General features: G+C 36.2%; 1 protein-coding gene across 2 annotated transcripts in view; it reads left to right on the top strand.

Moving 5' to 3' along the window:
* PLEKHH2 (pleckstrin homology, MyTH4 and FERM domain containing H2) overlaps positions 1–17,088 on the top strand; it is a 107,235-nt gene that overhangs the window by 64,618 nt on the left and 25,529 nt on the right. For both annotated transcript variants that reach the window (XR_011466089.1, XM_070379659.1), the window contains exons 18-23: positions 3,515–3,623; positions 4,543–4,655; positions 8,892–9,071; positions 10,951–11,048; positions 12,993–13,170; positions 14,066–14,221. Coding sequence is in view for 1 of the 2 variants with exons in the window: in XM_070379659.1 (XP_070235760.1) it covers positions 3,515–3,623; positions 4,543–4,655; positions 8,892–9,071; positions 10,951–11,048; positions 12,993–13,170; positions 14,066–14,221 (834 nt within the window). In the remaining variant the exon portion in view is untranslated. The remainder of the gene's footprint in view (positions 1–3,514; positions 3,624–4,542; positions 4,656–8,891; positions 9,072–10,950; positions 11,049–12,992; positions 13,171–14,065; positions 14,222–17,088) is intronic.

Here is a 17,088-nt window from a genome sequence, read left to right as displayed (position 1 = left end):
TCGTTCTCTGGGTCGGGAAGATTCCCTGAAGGAGACCATGGCAACCAACTCCAGTATTCTTGTCTGGAGAATCCCATGGACAGGGGAACCTGGAGGGCTGCAGTCTGTATGTTCACACAGAGTTGGACACAACTGAAGCGACGTAGCACAGCACAGCAAGTACAATCAAAGACATATACATTTGTTAGACATAGTATTCTTTTAAAAATAATTTTATTCTAATATATTTCAAACTCAGAAAATATACACCCTTTTTTACTGAACAGATGTTAGATTTCATGGTATTTTTAAAAAATATTTATTTATTATTTTTGGCCGTGTTAGGTCTTAGTTTCCGCACGTAGGATCTTTCATTGTGGCATACAGGCTTCTCTCTAGTTGTAGCATGCAAGCTCAGTGGCCTCTTGACGTGCGGGATCTTAGTTCCTCAACCAGGGATCCAATACCAAGTCCCCTGCATTGGAAGGCAGGACCACTGGACCACCAGGAAAGTCCCAGATTTTATGGTATTTTTTTATCAGTGTGAATTTAGTAACCGTCTAAATGGCCAATGATAAAAAATTGATTAATTCAATGTATGTGTATGATAAAATATCCTGCAAGCTTTATATTTTTATATTAAAAATAAATCATTATAATTTCTGACTTTTACTAATATATTATAAGGAGCATATTAATATAATCTTAATATAATCTCAGCTATGTGAAAATATACATATATATTTTAATAGAAAGATAAAAGCCACTGTATTTGGAGAGCAGAAAATGGGTTTTTTTTCTTTGTTTCCTGCATTTAAAAAGTTATACAAAATTAATGTATACAATTTGATGTTTTGGAATAATTATGTACTCATGAAACCGTCACCATAATCTGTGCCATAAACCTATCCATCACTTTTCCTCTTGACCTCTTTTTTAATTATTATTTTTGTGTGTGTGATAACAACTATTTAACATAAGATCTACCCTCTTAGCAAGTTTTAAGTATGTAATACAGTATTGTTAACCATAAACCATGATGCTGAACAATAGATCTCTAGGACTTACTCATTTTGTACAACTGTAACTTTGTACCCTTTGATGAATATCACTCTGTTTCCCCTTCCCTCTAACCCTTGGCAACCACCATGGCACTCTCCACTCCTGTGAGTTTGATGATTTTAGATCCATCATGTAAGTGGTATTATATGATAATTGTCTTTCTGTGTCTGGCTTGTTTCACTTAGCATAATGTCCTCCAGATTCTTCTGTGTTGTCGCAAATGGCAGGATTTCCTCCTTTTTAGGGCTCCATTACATTCCATTGTATGTGTATACCATATTTTCTTTACCCATTCATCCATTGATGGACACAGGTTGCTTCCATGTCTTAGCTACTGTAAATAATGCTGTGATGATCATGGGGGTGCGTATATCTTTCTAAGTTACTGTTTTATATAAATTTATATTGCAAAGCTTCCTTCAGATAAATATCCAGAAGTAGAATTGCTGAATCATATAATAGATCTATTTTTAAATTTTGAGAAACCTCCATACTGTTTTTCCATAGTGGCTGCACCAATTTACATTCCCACCAGCAGTATACAGGGCTCCCTTTTCTCTCTATCCTCACCAACGTTTGTTATTTCTTGGCTTTTTTCTTTTTTTTGTAAGATGATAATTCATTGTGATTTTCAGTTGCATTTCCCTGATGATCAGTGATGTTGAGCTCCTTTTTGTGTACCTGTTGGCCGTCTATATGTCTTCTTTGAACAAATGATCCTCTTCCCATTTTTTAATTGGATTGTTTGTCTTTTTGCCATTGAGTTGTATGTGCTTTTTGTATATTTTCAATATTAACCCCTTATAAGAAATATGATTTGCAAATATTTTCTCCCATTCAGTAAGTTAATTTTTCATTTTATTGATGATTTCCTTTGTTGTGCAGAAGTTTACTAATTTGATATAATTCTGCATAGCTATTTTTGCTTTTGTTGCTTGTACTTTTGATGTCATAAGAAAGACTAATCTTATGTCCAGAAGTTTTTTCTCAGTGTTTTCTTCCAGGTGTTTTATGATTTCAGGTCTAGTATTTTTTATTCCTTTTGGAGTTGATATTGTGTGTTGTGTGAGATCAGGGTCCAATTTCTTTGTTTTGCATATGGATACCCAGTTTTCCCAGTACCATTAATTGAAGAGACTATCCTTTGCCCACTGTATTCTGGCAACCTTATCAAAAATCTGTTGACCATATATGCATGAATTTATTTCTAGACTCTATTCTGTCCCATTAGCCTAATAGGACAGTCATTAGGCCCATTAATGAACTTACTGTCTGTTTTTATTGCAGCACCATACTATTTTTATTATTGTAGCTTGGTTATATATTTTGAATTAGGAAGTATGATCTCCTCAGCTTTGTTCTTCTTGCTCAAAATTGATTTGGCTATTTGGGATTTGTTGTGGTTTCAGATGAATTTTAAGATTGTTTTTTCTGTTTCTGTTTTTTAGAATTGGGATTTTGATAGAGATTACTTTGAACCTTTATTGGTTGCTTTCAGTAGCATGGACATTTTTAATATTAATTCTTCCAGCCCATGACTGGATGTCTTTCCATTTACTTGTGTCAACTTTAGTTTCTTTCATTAGTATTTTATTGTTTTTGTTGTATGAAGCTTTTGCCTTCTTGGTTAAGTTTATTTCTAAGTATTTTATTCTTTTTTTTTATTTTGGCTATTATTTTGGGATTGTTTTCTTAATTTTCTTTTCAGATAATTCATTGTTAGTGTATATGAACACAATTAATTTTTGTATATTGATTTTGTGTCCTGCAACTTTGCTGAATTTATTAGTTCTAACAGTGTTTTTATGGAGTCTTTAGGATTTTCAACAAGTAAGATAGTGTCATCTGCAAACAGAGATAATTTTACTTCTGCCTTTTCAATTTGGATGCCTTTTATTTCTTTTTCTTGCTCTATTGCTGTGGCTAGGGCTTCCAGCAGTATGGTAAATAAAAGTGGCAAGAATGAGCATCCTTGCCTTGTTACAGATCTTACAGGACAGGCTTTCAGTTTTTCATCATTGAGTATGATACTAGCTATTAATTTTTCTTAGATGACCTTTATTGTGTTGAGGTATGTTCCTTCTGGGTTTTGTTTCCTTCTTTAAATTTTCTGGACTTCTTAAGTATTTTTTATGTGTTATTTGTATGTATGAGGAATCAGATTTTAAATTTGATAGAATTTGTTGTATTCCTTAAAAGACTGTTAGTTATATTTATTCTAGCCTCTTAATGTCATATTACTTTCTTAGTTTTCTTATGCTTTTCTAAGAAAATAATAAAAATGTGAACAATGGGAAAAAGGCACTATGAGCACAATTCAAATGAGCCTAAGTGGCTTTTAGTTTTATCTAAAAATTAAGAGTTCTTTTTTCCAGTGTCAAAGTTTTCTACTGTCTATTCAAGTTGTTTTTCCCTTAAGTCATCAAAAACTGTATCTTGGTAACATCTCTATTAATATGTTTTAATTTTTAAGGACACTTGGCTTTATCACCTGACTGTCGCAGCTGGAAGTAACAATGTGAATGTTGGATCTGAATTTGAACAACTTGTTTGCAAGTTGCTAAATATCGAAGGGGAACCTTGTAAGTTTATAATGTATAAGTCTTTATAGTTTATGAAATGGGCCCTAACCCCCTTTGCCTAGTAGAGTTTTCCTTTTGTGGATTCCTATTCTGGCTTTGCTTGTCATGGGCTAGGATTCTCACTGTGGTTCTTCAGCTACAGGGGCACCATCATTCATCAACATGCCATATCCTGTCTCACCTCTCTGCCTTTGCTCACGTTACTCCCTCTGCCTGGACTGCCCTCCCTCCTTCACATTCCCCACCAACCTAATGAAATCCTATCTACTTTAGGAGGTCCCCCATCCAGCCCACCCCAACTCAGCAAATGGCTCATGAAAGGTGCCTAATAAATATTAAAATTATGTCCCAATGCACTTTACCATTTAACCCTTGCATAGCATTTGTTGCTTTGCACTGAATTTTTTTTTTAAATGGCTGAAGTTTCCCCATTGATAGTCTAGATTCTAAACTCTGCTCTACTTAACAGAGATCACATTTTATTTGTGATCTGGCATAGGAATTCAATAAATGTTGATTTTAGGAATGACTTCAAGTTCTTCTTTATCTTTCTATCTTCTCCTGCTCTAGTTTCTTCTCTGCAACTTGCCCCCAGCTCCCTTTCATGTACAGTCATCTCCCTACCTAGGTCACCAATCTTTAGCACATTTAAGCAACATAACCAATGTCCTGATAGACTTGTTCTGGCCTAGAATATTTGTACCAACCTCGTCTAACTTTAATTTATCCTAAAGAGAAATATGAGAATCCCCAATGGCCTAGAAACTGAAATAAAATGTTATCAGAGGTTTTTTCATGACTTTTATGACTTAAATTGTGAGCCAGGCCTGAATGAACTAATTTCTAAAGGGCTAATTTAATGTGAGGCCCAAGTAAGTAATTCTTTCTGTTTCTTATTTACATTTCATTTTGTACTTAGCCTCTCAGATATGGAGACACCCTACTTTGTGTCACAGCAAAGAAGGAATCATTTCCCCTCTGACGACACTACCTTCAGAAGCTCTACAGACAGAAGCAATTAAATTATTTAAGGTAAAATTTTATGTGGCATTATCAACAAACTTGAAGTTAACCTTTGCCAGGGCTTCCCAAATGGTGCTAGTGGTAAAGAAGCTGCCTGCCAATGCAGGAGATGCAAGAGACATGGGTTCGATCCCTGGGTTGGGAAGAACCCCTGAAGAAGGGCATGGCAGCCCACTCCAGTATTCTTGCCTGGAGAATCCCATGGACAGAGGAGCCTGGCGGGCTACAGTCCGTGGGGTCGCAAAGAGTCAGACATGACTGAAGTGACTTAGCATAGCACATATATCATTAAGCATTTTAATAGGAAAAAATAAAAATATAGGTTATACAAGAAAATTCAAAATATGACAATGACAAAGAAAATATACTGAAATAAAGTTAGACAAATTTATTATGCTTTCTGTGTGAGGATTTGAAATTTCTATGATAAACTATAGTTTGGACCATGTGAAAGACTTAATATCAGAGTCATTTTCTCTTCAGCTTCTCAGATGGAGAGATTTCTGACATCACCATACCTCACTATTGGGAGAGGAGTCAACACTGTTCCTCTTCTCCAATACTAATATGCTCAAATTCTTATTACTCAACCTCTATTAAGTCCCTGATCACTTGAAACTTGCCAGTTATATCATTCTTTAACCCTGCCCCACTGTCCCCTGAAGAAGGGCATGGCAACCCACTCCAGTATTCTTGCCTGGAGAATCCCATGGACAGTGGAGCCTGATAGGCTACAGTCCATGGGGTCACAAAGAATCCGACATGACTGAGTGACTAAAACTTTCACTTTCGTAACATTTTCACTTTCACTTTCCATTATCTCTGTTATCAGTCACCTTCTGGTAACTCCTCAAATTTCCTTAAGGATTTTGGCTCCTAACTCACATTCTTTCTCTCTGCCTTAAACTTTGCCATTACACTAAATGACTTTGCTATCACTTTGCTCACCAATGCCATGGCCTTAAGATTCCTGACCTTCTCAATGTCAGTAAGCTTGCTGTCTACCCTGCTTCACCTTTCCATTCTCCATGTCCGTACCTTGACCCCAACATGCCTCATAAGTACACCACTTCTAAACTCTTAAATCGTAATATATCTGTCTTTAACCGTAATCTCTTAGCCCATGAGCTCTCTTGCTTTCTTACTCTCCCATTTCTCATCCTCACTAAGACCTTTTTTTGAGCAATTTATTTTCTTTGAGATCAAGAAAGAGCACTATAGTTCCTTGGGATCCATGGTCCCATGCGTTCTTCAGCCAAACTCATACCCTCACTGCTGTGGTCTTGCCTGCTTCTGTATTAATTGCATGTGTCATGCTAGAGAGCATCAAATATCTGTGTAACTCTATGGTCTTCCCTCCTCAGGGCCAACTGTCTCTCTTTGCTTGTCTTTGGTCACATCCCCTCAAACTCCCTACTCAGTAATGCTCCTCAGAACAAATTTAACTTCATTGGAAAAATTAGAGGGCATCAGAAACGATCGCCTCGAATCTCTCATCCCAAGAGACATTGTTTCATCTGTTTCTTCCTCCATTACTTCAGCCTCAGAATATAATGTATCTTCTATGGATTCTTGTCTTGACTCTGTGCTGGCACCTTGGTACTTCATTTTCCCTTAGTCTCTTAGAGGCTTCAGTTTTTATCTCTTCTTTCTCTTTTTCTTGCCTATATTCCTCCCATCTCAAAAAATTATTTGTTTACTAGATAATACTAGGGAATTGTTAGTTTGGGAAGTGGATGATGTTGACATGATGCTTGTGTGGAAAAATCTTTGTCAGCTGAAGAGCCCTACTGAAGTATTAGTAAAATAACATGATATACATTAAAATACTACAGACAAAAGTGAGTACAGAGATTGAATGAAACAAGTATGGCAAAATGCTTGTGACAGCTGTTGACACTAGGTAATGGGTACATTATACTATCCTCTCTACTTTTGTTCATGTTTTAAAAATACCACCATGGAGTGTTTTTAAAAATCCACCTATAGAATACACAAATACCCAAAGTAAGATGGACTTTATACAAATATATTTGAAAATCTGGATGAAGTGATCAACTATATAACAAAATATAAATGGCCAAAACCAATTACACAGGTGAATAAAAATTTAAACAGGGGAATTTACCAAACTTTGTAAATGTAGATAATCTCAGTGCTGTTCAAGGTGTCCCAAAGTATAGGAAAGAAAGAAATTTTGTAAAATTTTTTTCTTTTACTTTGTTTTCGGTAAAGCTCAAAGCTTATGTACATATCAAAATATGTAGGAGTAAAGAGAATATTATAAAGTATAAGATGCTCACCGTCCAGCTCCACAGTTGTCAACCTATGACCAGTTCTGTTTTATTCTTCCTATCCCTATTGCTCCCCAAGACCAGGTTATTTTGAAGCAATTCTCAGTCATCATGTCACTAGATTCTCTTTGTGAAGTAAGTATTATTTTTATACCAAACCCCAGAAAATATTATAGAAAACAGAGCATTTCATACAAAAACTAATCAAATATTAGTCAACAGACTCCAACATCATGTTAAAGGAATACTAATCCTCGGACATATGTATGCTTATCACTGATCCCTGTTGATGTATGGCAGAAATCAACACAATATTGTAAAGCAATTATCCTTCAATTAAAAATAACTTTAAAAAAAGAATGCTAATCATGACTAAGAGAGATTTATTCCTGACCGTACTAATAATTGGCTTCCCAGGTGGGTCAGTGGTAAAGAATTCGCCTGCCAAGCAGGAGACACGGGTTTGATCCCTGGGTTGGTAAGATCCCCTGAAGAAGGAAATGGCAACCCTACTCCAGTATTTTTGCCTGGGAAATCCCATGGAGAAAGGAGCCTGGCAGGCTACAGTCTATGGGATCACAAAAGAGTTGGACGTGACCTAGAGACTAAGCAACAACAACAACATACTAATAATTAATATTCAATTTAAATGATCTAAACATTCCAACTTCAAGGTAGAGGTGGTCAGAATGTATAAAAAAGCAGGATCCAACTATATCCTGTCACAAGCAGTACTTTTTTTGTTTCCTGACATTTCTTATAAGAAAAAAAAGACTAAGATTTTTAAATAGCCCTCACAAAAGATTTCACTCCCAGCACTTCATTTTACTCTCAGATTTCAATGTCACTAATAAGCCCAATGTATTTAATTCATTGAAACAAATAGACATGTAAAACACCATAACTGAAGTTATTTGATACATTTGTAACAGTAATTTGGGGTTGTTAAATTAGCATGCGTACATTTTTTAGAATTCATAGAACATTTTATGAGTATTGAAGCTGCTTCCCATGCCTTTAGGCAATCCATCCCAAACTTCCTCAAGCAAGAGTTCTCTAGTCAAGATCAAAATGAAATTTCACAGTTTTATTACAATGAACTGTTAAAATGAAGAATGATAAGTATTAATATCCTACTTTGGAAAATGTTTAGGAAAGATTATGCTATAACCTCTTCCTAGTAACCTACTCTAAAATTTAATCTCTTTGGAGGAAAAACAGTATGTATTTACATTAACTTTAAGTTATTTAGGCTACTATTTGCCAAAATACTTTCCTCAGTAAACTAGTTCTTAAAGATGCCAATTGATATTACTAGAAAAAAATAAAGATGGGAAGAGATTGAACTCTGTTCTGTGTAGAGAGTATAAACATAAACAAGAGAATATCTTGTCTTTATGAAGTTTGTATTCCAGTAGACTCTAGGGGCTATTAATGTTCTATATGCCCTTAAAAAGAATGCATATTCTGCTCAGAGGTGGACTATTCTACAAATTAGGTCAGGTTGATTGATAGTATTGTTTAGGTTTTTTAAATCCATACTGATTTTTCTACCTGCTTGTTCTCTCAGATGTTGACAGGGGGTATTGCAGTCTCTCACTTTAATTGTGAATTTTTTCTATTTCTCTTTACAGTCCTATAACTTGTTGCGTCATGTATTTTGAAGCTATATTATTAAAACATTTAGAATTGTTACCCTTCTAGATGAGCTGACCCCTTTATCATTATAAAATGATGCTCTTTATCTCTGGCAGAATTCCTTGCCCGGAAATCTACTTTGTCTGATATTAATGTCACCACTCCCCATTTCTTTTGATTAATGTTATCACAATATATCTTTTCCATCCTTTTAAACAAAAACTTTTGCTAGTAAGAGAATCAATATAATTCATGCAGAATAAATCTTATCCTTTCTCACCCTGAGTATATCTGTTTTTTTCATTTAATTCAGACCTGCCAACTTTTTATAAATGCGGCAGTCGACTCTCCCGCTATTGATTACCACATATCTCTAGCCCAGAGTGCTTTGCAAATTTGTCTGACACATCCTGAGCTACAGAATGAAATTTGCTGTCAGCTCATTAAACAGACAAGATGGAGACAGCCACAGAATCAGCCAGGACCACTGCAGGTATGTGTTGAAACATAAACACGCAATTTTGAATGATGTTGTTTTCCTGATTGTAAGTATAATACATATTCAATATAGACATTTGGAAAATACAAAAAGTATGAAATGGAAAAACAACTATTACTATTTCAATACATATCCTTTCAGTTTATATAATCTATATATAAATGTATATATGTGTATATTTATACACTCACAGTTTTTCACATTACTAACATTACAGCGTGCATATACTTTTTAAAAACTATAAATTTCCCCTATAGCCTTCAGCAGTCTTCAAAACATTAATACTAGTTGCATTAATATCAACTGCTACATGTTTAGGTTTTTCCAATTACCTTTCCTATAATAAATACCACTACAATAGACATCTTTGAACCTAAATTTTGTGTGCAAGTCCAGTGAATTTCATTGTGTCCACTTCTGGAATTTTCCATATCTTCAACAATATTCAGTGTAATTCTTCTGTTAATTTCTTTTCAGGTAAAAAGTAGTACTTCACTATTGATTTTGTATACATTTCCTTAATTATTACAGTCAGATTTATTTTCAGGAGGCTTTTAGTCATTTGTGTTTACTCTTCAATGAATGGTTCTTTTAATCTTTGCTTACTGACTCCCTGTCAGTCACAGGATAAAATAGAAATTTCTTACCCTAGACTCTCGGAAGTGGATCTAGGTTTTGTGGGACTTGAAACTTGTGCAATGAATACTAAGAAAAAGAATACAAAATTTATTACTTTTACAAATTTTAAAAGAACAAATGAGCATGTCATATGACTATGGCAGCTCATAGGGCCTGCCCCAGGGATTTGGAGGGGACCTGTGCTTGAGTGGGGTTCTGAAACTTAAGCTTCATGTCTATCAGGGGCCCTTCATAATCTGGCTCCAGTGGCCTCCTCTTTCTCCACTTCATTTTATACATCCTGTCTCCAGTGTACAGTGAATGAATAAACTCTCCTCATTCTTTGAACAACCCTGCCTTTGCATTATCCTTCACCTGGCAATCCAGATCCCTCTGCATTCTTCCTACCTGTGGACTTCATAGTCCAGCCCAAGCAACATCCCTCCCATAGATTCTTTCCTGACTCCTGCATCAGTAATCATTCCATCCATTGGTTATACTTTAAAAAGCATTATTACAGTGTATTAGTGATGCTGTATTATAGATTACTGTTTAAATATATATGTGTGTGTATATATATATATATATATGTATGTAATGTCTTCTCCTAGATCATAAATTCTTCAAGGGCAGGGCCTTTCCCCCTTCTCCTTTTTTGTATGACATTTAAAAAAATATTGAAGTTATACTTACTTAATTAAAAAAATTAAGATATAAAATAGAATACAGACCAGAGCAAGAGAATAATAAAAGTCATATATAACTCTATTACCTAGAGATACCTCTGTTAATATTTTTGTGCTTGCCCCTTGTTTAGCTATGTATGTATGTATGTATGGGTAGATAGGTTTTGCTTTTTGTGTAAATTATTTTTTTACTACTTTTCAATTTGCCCTTTCTTAGGGCCATTACTTATTCAGTGAAGGAGTTAACACATAAATGAACAAAAGGGAACAATTTCCCTAACCTTCTTATGCAATATGAAAAAGGATTACCACATGATATCCTCTGATACCTCAGTTGTAGATAACTGAATACATAACTAGATGGGTTATGGTTCTAACCCAATATGAAGCTTTTATGCTTTTACGTATTATAATGCTCTAAGGAGATGATGTCTATGTGGAAAAAAGCAAAAACATTTTGGGATTAAGAAAGACTATTATCATCCCTTCGCTCTCTCAGTCACACTCCCCCTGACTTAGATCTCTGATGACCACATGGTGTCTGATCTGTGATGCTTCTCTTTGTCCAGGGCTGGCAACTCTTGGCGCTCTGTGTTGGGCTCTTCCTTCCCCATCATCCTTTCCTGTGGCTCCTCAGGCTCCACCTAAAGAGAAATGCAGATTCCAGGTATGCAGAGTTCTAGCCAACTGCACCATTTATGTGGCCTCTATGTCTGCAATAAATCATAGGTATTTAGTAACCTGCCAGGTACATTTGTGGAAGAATGTGTGAAACAAATGTTGATACAGGAAGCCTTTGGTTATCATTTATGCAGAGCTAGGAAGATATTTCCTTTGTTACGTTAAATCTCTTATGGAAGGTTGCACTAAAAGCTTGAAAAGCTGACAAAGAATATTTTAAGTTAAAAGTCTATGTACATTTCAAGTATGAATGTCTTATCCTTAGTGGGTGTTCATCCAATAAAAGCAATTATTTTGTTTCCTTATTTTTTCTATTACTATTTTCTTCACATTTAATTCTTTTATGTAGAAGACTTCTCTGATAGTTTTCCCACCTTTTATAATTGTATGTATTTGAATTGCCTCAGAATTTATACTCCTTTGAAAAAGACTTTTCCAATTCACTGTTAGAATGGCTTTCTTACAGTGGGGCCTAGGGTGCCCAGCCAGGGGTGATTGGGATCATTTTGTCCAAGAGGTTCATATTAGGTTGTTTAAATAGACTCTGGAACTCAAACAAACGATGAAACGAAAAAACAGCTTGGAAGCAGTAGGAAAATATCTTCCAGCTCATAATATATTTTTGAAGACTCTGTCATCAAGGTCATGTGATTACAATGGTAGTCAATGAGAACCACCCACCCCCTACAAAGGTGAGATTTTAAAGCCCACCTAAAAGGCACTTGAATGCACATATATTTAGGTATATTATCAATCTGGTTTTATAAGTGAAATGAAAATTATATGTAACAAATAAGGACAAATAAGATCTCTATCCAGCTTTTACAGGATTTAGTTACCCCAGTGGTTTTGTTTAAGGCTTAACGTTTTTAAAGAAGTACATGTTTTATAAAGAAGGAATATTTATTTATTTATTTGGCTGAGCCAGGTCTTAGCTGTGGCATGTAGGATCTAGTCCCCTGACCACATCAAACCAGTACCCCATGCATTGGGAACGCAGATCTTAGCCACTGGACCACCAGGGAAGTCCCAAGGAAAATGCATTTTTATTTTTGTTTGAAGATATTTTCTTATCTTGCTCAGCAGAAATGGCATTAACCTCTGTGTTCTTCAAAAGAGAACTCTCTTCATCATGCACTTCTTAAGTTATCCTGTTCTAGTCTTTATACGGAGAAGGCAATGGCAACCCACTCCAGTACTCTTGCCTGGAAAATCCCATGGACGGAGGGGCCTGGTGGGCTGCAGTCCATGGGGTCGCTAGGAGTCAGACACGACTGAGCGACTTCACTTTAACTTTTCACTTTTCACTTTCATGCATTGGAGAAGGAAATGGAAACCCACTCCAGTGTTCTTGCCTGGAGAATCCCAGGGATGGGGGAGCCTGGTGGGCTGCAATCTATGGGGTCGCACAGAGTCAGACACGACTGAAGCGACTTAGCAGCAGCAGCAGCAGTCTTTATACAGTTATTTTCTTTATATTTGTTAATATAATCACTATATGTTGACCATGTAATGTCTGGTAATTTTAAATTTATTTTGTGATTATAATAATAATACAATAATGATGAAGATTGCTTTGTGGGAAGTCTGGTTTAGTCGGTGGTGAAAGTAAAGACACTAGAATTTGAGAAAAGTGACAGCAGTTAATATTATCACTCCATGATGATAATATTATATTAATATATATCAACATTATATAATATTAATTTTACATTTTATATTATTGTGATTATGATAATTAACATTGTCTAATATTAATGTATATTAATATAGCAGTTAATATTACCATTCAATAATGATAATACAATATTATGCTGTCAACATTAGCATGATACATTGTAATAATGTACACCAAGGGAAGTTTCCTTAATGGTTTCATATATCTTAATTAAATTTATTCTTAGGTTTTATCTTAAGTTTTGTATTATAGGACAGAATTTGGAAAATATGCCATTTACTGCCAGAGATGTGTAGAAAGAACACAACAGAATGGAGATCGAGAAGCAAGACCCTCAAGAATGGAGATTCTTTCCACCCTTCTTCGAAACCCATATCATCATTCCTTGCCCTTCAGTATCCCTGTGCACTTCATGAATGGAATATATCAGGTAGATTAGACTTTCTACCCAGTGAGCACGTGCTTAGCCCAGAATCCTGTGTATGACCTCTGTGGTGCTGAGAGGTGGGCCTGTCACCCTACTTCTGTCAGCAGCTGGCAATTATAAACATGCAAATATATTAGATTTCCTGTCAGCACAGTTGAGTTTTGAAACAGTTTTGCTAAAAAAGGATGCATGCTAAAAAATCCATATTGAATGAAATAAGGGAGGATTTTCATTACCATTATAATTCTGATGGAGAAAAGCAAAAGTACTTCAGTTGAGGGCTTCCCCCAGCAGTGTACCGGCTAGGTGAGAAAATGATTACTGACATGGGGTGTGTACAGGCTTAGTCCCTTTAAAGTCTCCACATCTTAGGAATTCTCCAGAAAAACTGTCCAGGCCCTTCCAACTCACATCTAGGTGATTGCCTATTAACTGAAGCAAACATTCCAAAGCTGGCAATTAGTCTTTGTAGCTCTAAGCCTTTTATCATGGAATTTAGATACTTAACTGCATATTAAAGAAACAAAAATTGAATGCTTAAAAGTGTTCATATGTTTAAGTGTATTTCTCTTTTGTTTTTTTCCCTTTGTTTGAAGATTACATACTGTTCTGTAGTTCATAATGGGCCAGCATAATATCTCGGCAAGAAGTTTATAGCTGTCAAATGATCTTTCTATTTTGAATTCATGTCTGTTGGCTGAAGCCAGGAATTCTTATGTCAGGCTAATGACTAAGATGACATTAATTTTCTCCGGTGGAACTTTGAAAAAAAGTTAAAGCACCCAGATAAATATATGTTATCATTAATCATGCATCAGGTGTGCCCTGTTTCCCCCCTGAAATCTAGGTTTGAAATGCGTGTACCTTTTAAGAGAAGGACTCTGTTGTTTCTGTTTAGGTAGTTGGATTTGATGCATCCACCACAGTGGAAGAGTTTTTGAATACTTTGAACCAAGATACAGGGATGAGGAAGCCAGCACAGTCTGGATTTGCATTGTTCACAGATGATCCTTCCGGCCGGGATTTAGAGCATTGTCTTCAAGGAAACATCAAGGTAAAACCAACTCCTTTTAAGGAGGCAGACCCAGCAAACAGCAAAGAAGTTATTCTGCTATTTGCAAAAAGTTTTAGTTCAAGAATTTTCCAAAAATATAAGCAATCTAATCTTCATGATAAAAAAATATTGTTGGACTTTGTTGAAGCCAAGGAATTCTGAATAAAATCTGTACACACATACATTGTTGTTGTTTAGCTGCTAAGTCATGTCCGACTTTCTGTGACCCCATAGACTGTAGCCCACCAGGTTCTTCTGTCCATGGGATTTTCCAGGCAAGAATACTGGAGTGGGTTGCCATTTCCTACTTCAGGGGATATTCCCGACCCAGAGATCAAACCCATATCTCCCGGATTGGCAGGCAGATTTTTTTTACCACTGAGCCACCAGGAAACCCCTCACACACATACATCGTACGTGTTAGAGAGAGGAAGAAGATTAATAATAGTAATAATACCCTAGATATTAAGGTAGAAAGAGTGGAGGTATGGAAACTCTAATAAAATGGTTTTCCATTATTTTCATTCACTCAGCAGTATCCATTTAACTGTATAGTGTGTCCCAGGGCTTCCTGGGTAGCACAGTGGTGAAGAATCTGCCTGTCAATGCAGGGAACACAAGAGATGCAGGTTTGATCTCTGGGTCAGGAAGATCCTCTGGAGTAATAAATGACAACCCACTCCAATATTCTTGCCTGGAAAATTCCACAGACAAAGGAGCCTGGCAGGCTACAGTCCATAGGGTTGCCAAAAGTGGACACGGCTGCACACTCACGCACACACATTGTGTCCCAGGAGCTGGAGCAGACCCTTTGGGGAATATAAAGAAGGAACAGAAATATTCCCTGTGCATAGTGAACTTCTAATCTGCTTAGGGAAGAGTAGCTTTATACACTGATAACCTTAAAATTGAAAATGATAAATAGTTTAAGAATGTGGTGAACATTCTACAGAGGAAAAGATTACATTCAGTGGAAATTAGGGAAGATCTCAGCTGGACTTTGACTGGTAGAAAATGTACCAGGCTTCCCTGGTGGCTCAGATGGTAAAGAAACTGCCTGCAATGTGGGAGACCCAGGTTCAGTCCGTGGGTTGGGAGATCCCCTGGAGAAGGAAATGGCAACCCACTCCAGTATTCTTGCCTGGAGAATCCCATGGACTGAAGAGCCTGGCGGGCTTCAGTCCATTGGGTCGCAAGGAGTCAGACATGACTGAGCAACTAAGACACACAAGAAAATGCACCTGTGGAAATAAAGAAGCAATTCCAGACATAGGGAAGATCATGAGCAAAGACAGAGAATTGGAAGATTTTTTTTTTTTTTAATTTAATTTAATTTTATTTTTTATTTTTTTAATTTTATTTTATTTTTAAACTTTACATAATTGTATTAGTTTTGCCAAATATCAAAATGAATCCATCACAGGTATACATGTGCTCCCCATCCTGAACCCTCCTCCCTCCTCCCTCCCCATACCATCCCTCTGGGTCGTCCCAGTGCACCAGCCCCAAGCATCCAGTATCGTGCATTGAACCTGGACTGGCATCTCGTTTCATATATGATATTTTACATGTTTCAATGCCATTCTCCCAAATCTTCCCACCCTCTCCCTCTCCCACAGAGTCCATAAGACTGTTCCATACATCAGTGTCTCTTTTGCTGTCTCGTACACAGGGTTATTGTTATCATCTTTCTAAATTCCATATATATGCGTTAGTATACTGTATTGGTGTTTTTCCTTCTGGCTTACTTCACTCTGTATAATAGGCTCCAGTTTCATCCACCTCATTAGAACTGATTCAAATGAATTCTTTTTAATGGCTAAGTAATACTCCATTGTGTATATGTACCATAGCTTTCTTATCCATTCATCTGCTGATGGACATCTAGGTTGCTTCCATGTCCTGGCTATTATAAACAGTGCTGCGATGAACATTGGGGTACATGTGTCTCTTTCCCTTCTGGTTTCCTCAGTGTGTATGCCCAGCAGTGGGATTGCTGGATCATAAGATTCTTTAAAAATGTTTTCTGGGTCATAGTAAAATAGCTTTAATGAAGTTGCCATCTAGCAATGGCAATGATTAAAAGCACAGGATATAGAACCATAAGGAACCTTAGAGAAATAACCCACTTATTTTCGCAAATGAGGAAACTGAGGCCTAGAATGAAAAATAATGTATGGCAAATCAAATAGCTGGAACCAGGTCTGGATCCTCTTACTTGACGTGGTCCTAATTGCTCTTGGGAATAAGCACCTTGTTATGGAGTAAAGGCACTTCTCTGATTTGGAGATGGAATATTTGGGGCAAGGCAAGGGATGCACCCATGAGTTTAGAGCATATAAAACATCAGTACTTTCATTTCAATCCCCAAAGCCCAGCTCCATTTGCAGAATGATCTGTTGGATCTACATGGGTTAAATATGCGATATGTTAAAACTCATACTTAGTTCCTTAGGAGTGCTGGTCAGAAGATAGGATTTCCACCCCACTCCCACCTGTTTCTTCAGCAGCATTTTGAGGCATCTAGATAATGAATGTCTTTTTCTTTGCAGTTTCAAGTATATCCTGTTCAGATCAACAATTCCAAATGTAAATTTTTGAGACAGACATTTCTTGAATACTTTTAATAATTGATCAAGAAGATAAGCTAGTATTTTTGGTTGACTTGAGCTGAGTAAATAAATATTAGGGGCTTTGGTGAATACTTGCTTACCCCATAATTTTAAAAACTTTTATTTATAATTCTGTAAATGACAAAAGTTTTAAAATTTATCTTGTTCCTGAAGGATTTTTGTTATTTCCCCAAGAACCTTAACATTATATTTCAGAATTCTTTGGTATAACTTCAGTTATTCCAATCTTTTTAA

This window comes from Bos mutus, chromosome 11 (assembly GCF_027580195.1).
Source record: "Bos mutus isolate GX-2022 chromosome 11, NWIPB_WYAK_1.1, whole genome shotgun sequence".
In the NCBI taxonomy this organism is placed as follows: domain Eukaryota; kingdom Metazoa; phylum Chordata; class Mammalia; order Artiodactyla; family Bovidae; genus Bos; species Bos mutus.
Note: the sequence above shows the minus strand (reverse complement) of the source record. Positions and strands in the feature narration are given on the sequence as shown.